This window comes from Labeo rohita, chromosome 16 (assembly GCF_022985175.1).
Source record: "Labeo rohita strain BAU-BD-2019 chromosome 16, IGBB_LRoh.1.0, whole genome shotgun sequence".
Taxonomy (NCBI): domain Eukaryota; kingdom Metazoa; phylum Chordata; class Actinopteri; order Cypriniformes; family Cyprinidae; genus Labeo; species Labeo rohita.
In genome coordinates this window covers 2,359,140-2,371,739 of record NC_066884.1, presented here as the reverse complement: position 1 = coordinate 2,371,739, position 12,600 = coordinate 2,359,140, and the positions used below count along the sequence as shown (strand labels likewise).

Below are 12,600 nucleotides of genomic sequence, written 5' to 3'. Positions count from 1 at the left end.
TAGTGCTATATAGAAATATTTAAAAAAAAATAATTAAAACTAAAACTCAAACTAAACTGAAAATATAATAATAAAAGCTAATTTAAAACGTTAATAAATGCTATAAAATATATAAATAATGTTAAACGATTTAGGTAATTTGACATTACAAAATATATGTTTTAGTTAAGTAAAACAAGGAGTATATTTTACAAGAAAATACTATTTCAGTCTTTCTACTTCAGAATTTCTATTTAAAACTTAGAAAGCTGGAGTACAATAAAATAAATGAATGTAAATTCAAGAAAAATAAACAAATTAATAAATGAAAAATATTGCCTTGGCAACTAACTAAATTAAGTTAAAGTACTAAAATTACTGAACTAAAGCTATATAGAAATACAAAAACCCCAACAAAAAAAAAAAAACGTTTTACTGAATTACTAAAATTAAACTGAAAATAATAAAAGCTAATTAAAAAATAAATAAATAAATAAAACAAATTCCAAGAGGATATTAAAAAATATTGTTAAATTGAGGGTGTTGCAGTTTAGTTAGTGATTTGACTTACAAAAAAGATTATTTTTTGAAGTTGTAAATAAAAAGTACTGTATATATTACAAGAAAATACAAAGTCAGTCTTTATATTTAAAAAAATGTAATTTAATTTGATGTGTTATTTGCTGTTTCTTTGTATTTATTTGTGAAATTTACTAGCATTTTGTTTGAAAGTTGTTTCAAAGTAATCATAGAGTTTTTGTTTTTATATTGTCTGTATTATTTTATTTAATTTCATTTAAAAAAAAAAATTTATTTGAAGTTGTAAATAAAAAATACTATATGTTTTACAAGAAAATGTTGTCAGGCTTTCTACTACAAAAATTCATCTTTAATTCAGTGTGTTACTTGTTTCTTTGTATTTATTTGTGAAATTTACTCGCAATTTTAGAGTAAATCCTAAACCATTTTTTCCCAGTGTATCTCAGTCACATTGAATTTATCAAAGTGATTTTTCCCTGTGCGTTTGCAGGCCATTGAGACGAACCTGGTTCAGAAGTCTCCGGCTGGACTGACGTACGTGGCCGAGTGGCGAGGAGGAATCCTGGACCATAAGATGGGGCATCTGGCCTGTTTCTCCGGCGGGATGATTGGCATTGGCGCTGACGACGGGCCGGCGGGACAGAGGCAGCACTACCTGGACCTGGCAGCTGAAATCACTCACACCTGCCACGAGTCCTACAGCCGCTCAGGTCGGAAAACAGACTCACACAATAACACAGCCTTAGTTGGTGTAGGATAAGCTACTTATCATTGAAACTAGTAGGATTTGTACAGCATCACTCCATTTCTGTGGTCAGTGCAACTCTATAAAATTTAGAAAGTGCAGTAATTTGCATGCTAATGTTATTTTAGTATCATTCTTATACCATTAATATCATTTTACCATTTTTTTTTCTTTGTTTATTTTGCCTTTTTATTTTAATTTGTTACCTATTTTTAGTAACTTTGTTGTTGATCATTTTTTTATTTATTTATTTATTTTGTTTTATTTTTTATCTTTTTACTTTTTTACATTTTATTTCTGTTTTAGTTTTGTAATTTTAGTACTTTAAATAATGAAAATAATAGAATAATTTGTTTTTGTTTATTTATATTTCCCATTTTAATTTTAGTTTAGGTTTTAGAATATTTGTTGTATGTGTGTCTTTGTTTGTTTGTTTGTTTAAAAAATATATATTAAAATATATTTTAAAAATATTTTTATTTCCATTTTTGTTTTAGTAACTTTAGTACTTAAATTAAAAGTACTTAAAGTAGAAATGCTGCATTGAATTAAATTAAGTTTTAAAATTTTATTTCAGTTAAAGTGTATTTTATTTAAATATGTCTATTTACTTTTTATTTTTTTCTATTTTAGTAATTTTAATGTCATTTTTATTTTTGTTTGTTTGTTTAAAAAACAGTTTTGTATTAAATGTATTTAAAATATTTTTTTATTATTTAATATATTATTTTTTAATTTAGTTTTAGTAACTAGTACTTAAATAAAAGTACTTAAAGTAGAAGTGTTGCATTAATATAAAATGTTTTTTTTTATTTTAGTTTAGCTTAAATGTTTATTTTATTTAAATAATTCTGTTTATTTATTTTTTTTTTTTTCTATTTTAGTCATTTAGTTTATTTTAGGGTCTTTTTTGTTTTTTATTAAAATATATTTTAAAATATATTTATATTTCCATTTTTAACTTAGTACTTAAACTGAAAGTACTTCAAGTAGAAATGCTGCACTGAAATGAAATAGGTTTTTTATTTTATTTCAGTTAGTTTATTTTATTTAAATATTTCTATTTACATTTTATTTTTTATTTCTATTTAAGTATTTTTTTTATAAATATTTCCATTTTAGTTTTAGTAACTTTAGCATTGGATTTAAATACTTTTTTTTCAGTTAAAGTTTATTTTATTTAGATTATCTTTTTACTTTTTTATTTCTAAGTATTTTAGTGTCTTCTTTTATTTATTTTATTAAAAAATATATATTTTAAAATATTTTTTACTTCTTAAACTAAATTAAAATAAAAACAACTGTCTTGGAAACTTAATGAAATTTTATATATATATTATTATATTATATATATATTTATATATATAAATTATATAATTATTTATTTTTATTTTTATTTTTAATTTTTTCAATCATTTATTTATTTATTTAATTATTTCACACATAGATTACATGAAAAGTGTATTGACAACTACCTGAAATTTAAGTTTTAAAAATTAATTAAAGCTATATAGAATAAAAAAAAAAAACTCATGAAAATGACAAAAGCACATAACAAGCTTACTAAAACTTGAAACTACACTGAAATTATAATAATGCAAGCTAATTTAAAATATCTCTACGCACCATAACAGTATATAAATGATGGTAAAATAACAGTGGTGTGATGTCAAAATTGACTTTTCTAAAACAGAAAGCGTTGAGCGTCAGCTTCCCCAGAAACATCCCTTTGTCTTATCTTTCTCCTCATGCTTTCAGCGCGTCTGTGTTTCTGAAAATCCAATCTGCCGGCGCTCAGATAGAGGAAGGCCATTACTCTGCTGGATAATCACAGCCTCAAACTGTTGCTTTCTCAGACATCAGAAGCAAACAGATGAGATGAAGTCTAACCTGCTTCAGATCAGAAATAGCACAGAACGGGCCGCTCTTCACAGCGCTCTCATCAGGAGAAGCCAAACGCTACAGAATTAGCCGTTTGATCTCGTCTCTACACACTATTTCTGACCTCACGTCTCTTTTAAAATAAAATCCTCTGAGCCGGATTCAAGCCCGCTGCCACAGGGGATGAACGCTATATGAAACCTGCCGAGAACATGCCCGCCTCACATTTTACACCGTGACGAATTATATAAAACATAAAGAAAACGATGCTTGTTTTTAGGACCACTATAATCTGTTTGGTTGTTTGTTAAACATTGTGGCATTATTTTAATGACAAAGATATTTTCATCCTCAGATTCTCATTCCAATAATGCAAAGTTGTTAATGTGAAATGTTTATTGCTATTTAAATATTATTTAACTTTTTTAGGTATTTATACATCATGGCAGTATTTGTTGTATCTTTCCTTTATATTGTCTTTTATTTTATTTTTAGGAAAAAAACTAAATTGTAAACTAAAAAATAAGTAAAGTAACTTAAGTAAAAATTGAATTTACAATGAAAACAGATAATATTAAAAAAAAAAAAAAAAAAAAAGTATTCAAAATTTGGATTACTTACCAAAAAAAAATAAATAAATAAATAAATAAAACAATTGGAAAAATGAATTACTTGAAATAAAATAAACATTAACTGTAATAAAATATTTTTAAAAATCAGGTAGTTGCCAAAGCAACATTTTAATTTTAATTAATTTTAACTTCATGGGCTAAAATAACTGCAACTGAAGTAAAAAAAAAATAAATGTATAAATGTTTATTTTTTTAAAACAGCTCAAAAAAGCTGTTATATTAACACGTTTGGAAAAACATCATGCCATATATCGAGAAGCGTCATATTAAAGTTACCAGTAAGTGCTTGCCGTGGGAGAGCTTCTCTGATCGTAACACACCAAAAATCACTAAAAAAAAACACCATGCTACTCTTTAACACACAGACCGGCTGTGGAAAATACTGTTCCAGGCTGAAGTGGCGTAATAGTGCTAAAGAGACGGGGGACTGAGACAAACAAACCAAAATCAGTATGCAAATGAAAATGTTTATTCAGTCGAGAGTGTTTCTCCCGGACCGGAGCTGCTTGTAATTTCAGATTTAAAGGGCATAATGGGATACATTTGGGTTTGTTACGTTATGTTCTGCTTTGAAAGCATTGTGTTTTCAGAAAGACGGCTGGTGATCATAGTGCGCACAAACCACACATGCGCTGTGTTTACTACAAAACTCAGGCTTTACAGCAGCTGAGCAATCAGCACTAGGGAGATTGAAGACTAACTAGTGCTTTTTTTACTGCATCTAACCTACTTTTAGTATAAAACACATGCACTTTTTCTGTTTATTATGATTTGACCGTTTCAGTTCAGTCCAGCTACATTCAGAAATAAACCGTTTATTTCTTTCTGCTTAGTTTTATCGATTCATACTATGAATGTGCTTTTCAAAGATTCACATGAGATGCAGAGACACAGAAAATGAAAACCAATTTAATAGGGCTGCATGATGAATAGTGTTTTAATCATGATGATGATTTCTGCTTCTCTCAGTTTATTAAGCATCATTTTCTGTGATATTTGCCTCATCATTATTTATCCTGGAAGTGTTTCATTTTCATTTAATTAAAAAATGTTTGGGTAAATTTTAATTTTAATTTGTTATTTGCATTGGTAACAGTCCTCCACAAACGTTCATGGCTGTGGTTTCCAGATGTCAAAAGCTTAAATCCCCCAATCATTTAAGCTTTGAAACATAAAATAATAATTGAGGTTTAAAAAGTCAAAATTTTGACATAAAACCTATGAGATAAACAGTTGAGATTGACAAAATCATAATTGAGATTTGAAAATTATGACTTTAAAAGTTAAAATTACGACATAAAATAATAATTGAGGTTTAAAAAAATCTAAATTCTGACTATGAAAGTCAAAATTATGACATAAAACTTAAGAGAAAAACAGTTGAAGTGATGACAAAATTATGACTTATAATCATACCGTTATTATAATTATATAATAATTCTAAAAAATTATAATTTATTATAAGATTAAAACTTAACAATTTTGACAGAAAATGAAATTATGACAGAAAATGATAGTTATGAAATAAAAAGTTGAAATTATGACAAAATCATAATTGAGATTAAAGAGTCAAAATTATGACTTTAAAGGTCTAAATTATGAGATAAACAGTTGAAGCTGACAAAATTATAATTGAGATTAAAAAGTCAAAATTATGACTTTAAAAGTTGAAATTTTGACATAAAAAAAAATTATTTTTATGAAATAAAGTAAAATTATGACAAATCATAATTGAGATTAAAAAGTCAAAACTATGACTTTAAAAGTTAAAACTCCGACATAAAACTCAATTAATAAAAAGGTGAAATTATGACAAAATCATAATTGAGAATAAAGTCAAAATTATGACTTTGAAAGTCAAAATTTTGACATAAAATGAGATAAACAGTTGAAATGATGACAAAATTATAACTTATAATCATAACATAACGACATTCAATTCAATTCAATTCAAATTTATTTGTATAGCGCTTTTCACGATACATATCGTTGCAAAGCAGCTTTACACCAAATTGACATTTTTACAATATATGTAGTAGTAGCTTGATGTACATATGGAAGAGATGTGTGGTAAAGATCAATTAATGACGTAATCAAACAGACAAAGAACACTATAAATTAGTAGCAGAATACGGTAGTGCTGTATGTTTTCAGGGTTGGCATCATCTGAAGTCCTCTGTGGGGTTGGCATCATCTTTTCTTAAGTGTTCTTGATCCAGACTGGAGCTTGTGAATTCCTAGTTACCATGGGATGTCAATCCCATGGCAAAAACAGAGAACAAATAGGAACATAATTAGCATAGCTGCTGTTCAAACTAAGAAAAGGAAGGTTTGTTAACCAGAGCTAAAAGATTGATAATGAACATTTGATCAGATATAGCTGCAGGAAAAGTTTATGAGATGCATTATTTGAATGCTTGGCTAAAAAGATGAGTCTTTAATCTAGATTTAAACAGAGAGAGTGTGTCCGAACCCCGAACGTTATCAGGAAGGCTGTTCCAGAGTTTGGGTGCCAAATGTGAAAAAGCTCTACCTCCTTTAGTGGACTTTGCTATCCTAGGTACTACCAACAGTCCAGAGTTTTGTGACCTTAGGGAGCGTGATGGATTGTAGCGTGGTAGAAGACTAGTTAGGTACGCAGGAGCTAAACCGTTAAGTGCCTTATAGGTAAGAAGTGCTATTTTGTAGCTGATGCGGAACCTAATAGGTAGCCAGTGCAGAGACTTTAAAATTGGGGTAATATGATCATATTTTCTTGACCTGGTAAGGACTCTAGCAGCTGAATTTTGGACTATCTGTAGATTGTTTATTGAAGATGCAGGACAACCACCTAGTAGTGCATTACAATAGTCCAGTCTAGAGCTCATGAATGCATGAACTAGCTTTTCTGCATCAGAAACAGGTAACATGTTTCGCAGCTTGGCAATGTTTCTAAGATGGAAGAATGCTGTTTTTGTAACATGAGAAATATGATTTTCAAAAGACAAGTTGCTGTCTAATATAACACCCAGGCTTTTGACTGTAGTGGAAGTAACAGTACATCCGTCTAGTTGTAAATTGTAAGTCAAAAGATTCTGTGTATTGTTTTTAGGTCCAATAAGTAATATCTCTGTCTTATCTGAATTTTATAGCAGAAAATTGTTGGTCATCCAATCTTTTACATTTTTAACGCACTCTGTTAACTTCGATAATTCAGAAGTGTCATCTGGTCTTGTTGAGATATATAGTTGAGTATCATCAGCATAACAATGGAAACTAATCCCGTGTTTTCTAATAATATTACCAAGGGGCAGCATGTATATTGAAAATAGTAGAGGACCTAGAACAGATCCTTGTGGCACTCCATACTTTACTGGTGATAACTGAGATGACTCCCTATTTAAATAAACAAAGTGGTAGCGATCAGACAGGTAGGATCTAAACCATTTTAAAGCCTGCCCTTGGATACCTGCATAATTTTGTAGTCGATCAATTAGTATGTCATGATCTATAGTGTCGAACGCAGCACTAAGATCAAGTAAAACTAGCAGTGAGATGCAGCCTTGGTCTGACACAAGAAGCAAGTCATTAGTGATTTTAACAAGTGCAGTTTCTGTGCTGTGAAATTCTTCATAGATATCATTTTTTTGCAAGAATGAGCACAGTTGAACAGATATAACTTTCTCTAAAATTTTAGACATAAATGGAAGATTAGAAATGGGTCTATAATTTGCCAGTTCACTAGGGTCTAGTTGTGGTTTCTTAATAAGAGGCTTAATAATCGCCAGCTTGAAAGGTTTGGGTACGTGACCTAAAGATAACGATGAGTTGATAATATCGAGAAGCGGTTCTTCTGCCACAGGTAACAATTCTTTTAGTAATTTAGTGGGTACGGGATCTAATAGGCATGTTGTTGGTTTAGACACAGTGATGAGTTTATTTAATTCTTCCTGTCCTATAGCGGTAAAGTACTGCAGTTTTTCTTTGGGTGCGATGAAAGAAGTTGACATATTAGATGCAGTATAATCTACATTGGTTATTGCATTTCTGATGTTATCTATTTTATCAGTGAAGAAATTCATAAACTCATTGCTATTAAACTGTAAAGGAATATTTAGATCAGGTGGCGTCTGGTTGTTTGTTAATCTAGCCACTGTGCTAAATAAAAACCTAGGATTGTTTTGGTTATTTTCTACGAGTTCGCGGAAATGCTCAGCCCTAGCAGCTTTTAAAGCCTGTCTGTATCTGGACATACAGTTTTTCCATGCAATTCTAAAAACTTCCAAGTTAGTTTTTCTCCATTTGCGCTCAAGATTGCGAGTTTCTTTCTTGAGGGAATGGGTATTACTGTTGTACCATGGCGCAATACGTTTTTCTCTAACTTTTTTCAATTTGATGGGGCAACAGCTTCTAACGTATTGGAGAAGATGGTGCCCATATTGCTAGTCATTTTGTCTAGATCCTGTGTATTAAGGGGTACACAGAGCAGTTGAGATAAATCAGGCAGGTTATTTGTAAATCTGTCTTTGGTGGCTGGAACAATAGTTCTGCCAAGACGATAACGCAGAGCCATACAGTTAATATCAGTGATACGCAGCATGCACGATACAAGGAAATGGTCAGAAACATCATCACTTTGAGGTACGATATCTATATCAGTAAGATCAATTCCATGCGATATAATTAAATCTAGCGTATGATCAAAATGATGAGTGGGCCCAGTGACATTTTGCTTGACTCCAAAAGAGTTTATTAGGTCAGTAAACGCAAGTCCTAACGCATCATTTGTATTATCAACGTGAATGTTAAAATCTCCGACAATTAGCACTTTATCAAAATTAACCAATAGTTCTGAAAGGAATTCTGCAAATTCTTTTAGGAAATCTGTATACGGCCCTGGCGGTCTATACACAGTAGCTAAAACAAGAGATAGGAGAGATTTCTTTTGCATATCTGGCAGAGTAACATTAAGCAAAAGTATTTCAAATGAATTAAACCTGTATCCTGTTTTCTGAGTAACATTGAGAGTATCACTATATATTGTTGCAACACCACCACCACGACCACTCTGACGGGGCTCATGCTTATAATAGTAGTTTGGTGGAGTAGACCCATTTAGACCAATATAATCATTAGGTTTTAGCCAGGTTTCGGTTAAGCAGAGTACATCAAAACTATTTTCTGTGATCATTTCATTCACAATAACTGCTTTGGGTGCAAGTGATCTAATGTTTAGGAGCCCAAGCTTTAAAAATGGTTTCTGTTCGTGTATTTTGCTTTTTCATAAAAAATAAAAATTTATTATAATTTAAAATTATAAATTAAAATTATAATTTATTATAAGATTAAAACATCACAATTAGTTCTTTAAAAGTTATTATGACAGAAAATAATAGTTCTGAAATAAAAAGCTGAAATTATGACGAAATCATAATTGAAATTAAAAAGTCAAAATTTTGACAAACTCATTAAACGAAGTTGAAATTATGACAATATCATAAATGAGATTAAAAAGTCTTTAATGTCTTTAAAAATGTTGAAATTATGGCAGAAAGTCATAATTATGAGATAAAACATTACGTGTTTATTTTTGCTTTTTTATCTCAATTTCTACTTAGTGTAGTATGTAATTCTGACTTTTTATTAATTTAGATTTTTTAAAGTCATAATTTAGTGAGTAAATTAGGCTTAGTATGTCATAATTTAAAGTCATTATTTCAAATGTTGATCTAATAGTTATGACTTTTAAATTTCTAATTATGACTTACCAGAGCATGATTTTTTTTTCTTTGTAGAAGTTGGCTTCCATAGATACATTTTCTGCAGTTTACTTAATCTTCCCAACCTGGCAACCCTGCACTTGCACTGTCTCTACATTACGTAAAAAGCGCTAAAAGAACTAAAAACACTGGCAAACTTGTAAATTGGAGTCGAGTAATCTCTGTTGAAATATTCTGCTTAAATGAAAGTGTATTACAGTCAGTCTATTACACTTAGTCTACATGTCAGAGTAAGTCATGTGGTTGGAGTTTAATAGGTTTTTACATTGTAATGAGAGATTATGAATACATTCTTCCCTTAAGAATCAAATGCAGTAATGAATCTTTCACAATAAGACCAGAAACCGACTATTTTAAATTCATCTTGAATTTTTTATTTTTTTCTGTCAACAGCCACCAAACTCGGTCCAGAGGCGTTCCGCTTTGATGCAGGAGCCGAGGCCACAGCCACCCGCCTGAGCGACCGCTACTACATCCTGAGGCCAGAGGTCATCGAGAGCTACATGTACATGTGGCGTTTGACCCACGACCCCAAATACAGGGAGTGGGGCTGGGAGGCCGTGGAGGTGCGTCAGACTCACTGCACATTGTTTAACAATTAAGCTCAATATTTAGGTATATTTAGATTATTGGTCAACAAATGTGTATTTCCAAAAGCTCAAAGTGATAGATTAGCATGTTGCTAGCATGTTTCTGGCATGACTAACAAGTTACTGCACTGTAAAAAAACAATTTGTTGAGTCAACTTAAAATAATTTGTAACCTGGCTGCCTTCAAATTTTAAGTTCAGTCAACTCAAAAACAGTTTATTCAACTTGAAATGTTAAATTATACTAAGTGACAACTTAGATATTTGAGTTGAATCAACTTAAAATTTTAAGGCAGCTGGGTTACTTACCATCTGTTAAGTTTAGCAAACACAAATATCTAAGTTGTTACTTAGTACAACTTAACATTTCAAGTTGACTAAACTTATTTTAGTTGACTGAACTTAAAATTTTAAGGCACCAGGGTAAGAAATTATTTTAAGATGACTCAACAAATTGTTTATTTTTTACAGTGTAGCGTGTTTCTACCATAATTTGCATGTTATTAGTATGTTGCTAACATGTTTCTAGCATGATTATCAAGTTACTAGCATGTTGCTAGTATGTTTCTAATACAACTTGCAAGTCACTAGCATGTTGCTAGTCTTTTTAGCATGATTAGCATGTTGCTAGAATGTTGCTAGTATGTTTCTAGCATGACTAACAAGTTACTAGCATGTTGCTAGTCTGTTTCTAACATGATTAGCATGTTGCTAGTATGTTTCTTGAATGATTACCATATTACTAGCATGATTAGCATGTTACTAACATGTTGCTAGTACATTTCTAGCATGACTAACAAGTTACTAGCACATTGTTAGCATGTTTCTAGTATGATTAACATATTGTTAACGTGATTAACATGTTACTACCATGTTGTTAACATGTTTTAAGCATGGCTGACAAGTTACTAACATGTTGCTAGCATGTTTCTAATATGATTAGCACATTGTTAGTATGATTAGCATGTTACTAGCATGTTTCTAACATTATTAACATGCTACTAGCATGATTAGCATGTTGCTAGTCTGTTTCTAACGTGATTAGCAAGTCACTAGCTGTTGTTTAGCATGGCTAACAAGTTACTAGCATGTTTCTAGCATGATTCACATGTTGCTAGTATGTTTCTAGCATGACTAACAAGTTACTAGCATGTTGCTAGCATGTTTAGCAAGTTACTAGCATGTTGCAAGTCTGTTTCTAGCATGATTAGCATGTTGCTAGAATGTTGCTAGTATGTTTCTAGCATGACTAACAAGTTACTAGCATGATTCTAGTTGCTAGGCTTGGATAGATAGATAGATGAGGATCTCTGGTGTTTTTCACGGCTCTTCCTGACATTAGCTATGGTAAATGAGCGCTCGGCTGTGGCTGTTATATTAATCTAGGCGATGTTAAAGTGCTGCGCTCCTCCGACAGACTGACATGGTAATTACTGGCTGCAGGAGGTGGAGGAGAACACAAATGGATTTGTCAAATACATCTCCAAACCAAACTCACGAGACAATACTAATTATAGTCTGGGTGTCTACCTTTGTTTGAGGTTAATAGATCATTAATTTGTCATGTCAGCTCTTTTTTTTTTTTTCAGCGCTCAAATTTAGCCGTGAATCTTTTAGCCGACTTTTGGACGGAAATAGCAGCAGAAACAGTACCAAACTTTTGCTCATCAAGGCTGCATTTATTTGAGTAAAAATACTGTTAAATCAGTACTATTGTGAAATATTATTATAATTTCAAATAATTATTCTCTATTTGGATATCATTTAAAAGGTATTTTATTTCTGTGATCAACGCTGAATTTTCAGCATCATTACTTCAGTCTTCGGTGTCACATGATCTTTCAGAAATCAGTCTAATATGCTGATTTGTTGCTCAAAAGACATTTCTGTTTGTCAAGACAAACTTTAGGTTGGCTTGAGAAAGCCTGATCTGAAAGTTTAAAGCAGCTGTAAAAGTTTGTAGTTTTAAACTTTATATAGACAGATTAGATGATTAGCATGTAGTTAGCATGTTTTAACTATTTTTCTAGCATGTTGAACATGTTATTAGCATGATTAGCATGTTACTAGAATGTTTCTAGCATGATGAGAATGTTGTTAGTCTGTTTTTAAAATGATTAGCATGTTGCTAGCATGTTGCTAGCATGATTAGCATGGTACTACAATGTTGCTAGCATGTTTTAACATGATTAACAAGTTAGTAGCATGATTAACATTTCATTTGCATGTTGCTAGCTTGTTTCTAGCATGATTCACGTTACTAGCTTTATTAGCATGTTGTTAGCATGTTTCTGGCATGACTAGCAAGCTGCTAGCATGTTTATAGTATAGCTAGCAAGTTACTAGCATGTTGCTAGTCTGTTTCTAAAATTATTCGCATGTTGCTAGCATGTTTCAGCATGATTAACAAGTTACTAGCATGATTAGCATGTTGTTAGCTGGTTTCTAACATGTTTAACATGCTACTAGTATAAT

At 30.9% G+C, this 12,600-nt stretch overlaps 1 protein-coding gene across 2 annotated transcripts in view; it reads left to right on the top strand.

The window, feature by feature from the left end:
* LOC127178374 (mannosyl-oligosaccharide 1,2-alpha-mannosidase IA) overlaps positions 1–12,600 on the top strand; it is a 292,115-nt gene that overhangs the window by 271,829 nt on the left and 7,686 nt on the right. For both annotated transcript variants that reach the window (XM_051131220.1, XM_051131219.1), the window contains exons 9-10: positions 1,010–1,229; positions 9,930–10,102. In XM_051131220.1, the coding sequence (XP_050987177.1) occupies positions 1,010–1,229; positions 9,930–10,102 (393 nt within the window). The remainder of the gene's footprint in view (positions 1–1,009; positions 1,230–9,929; positions 10,103–12,600) is intronic.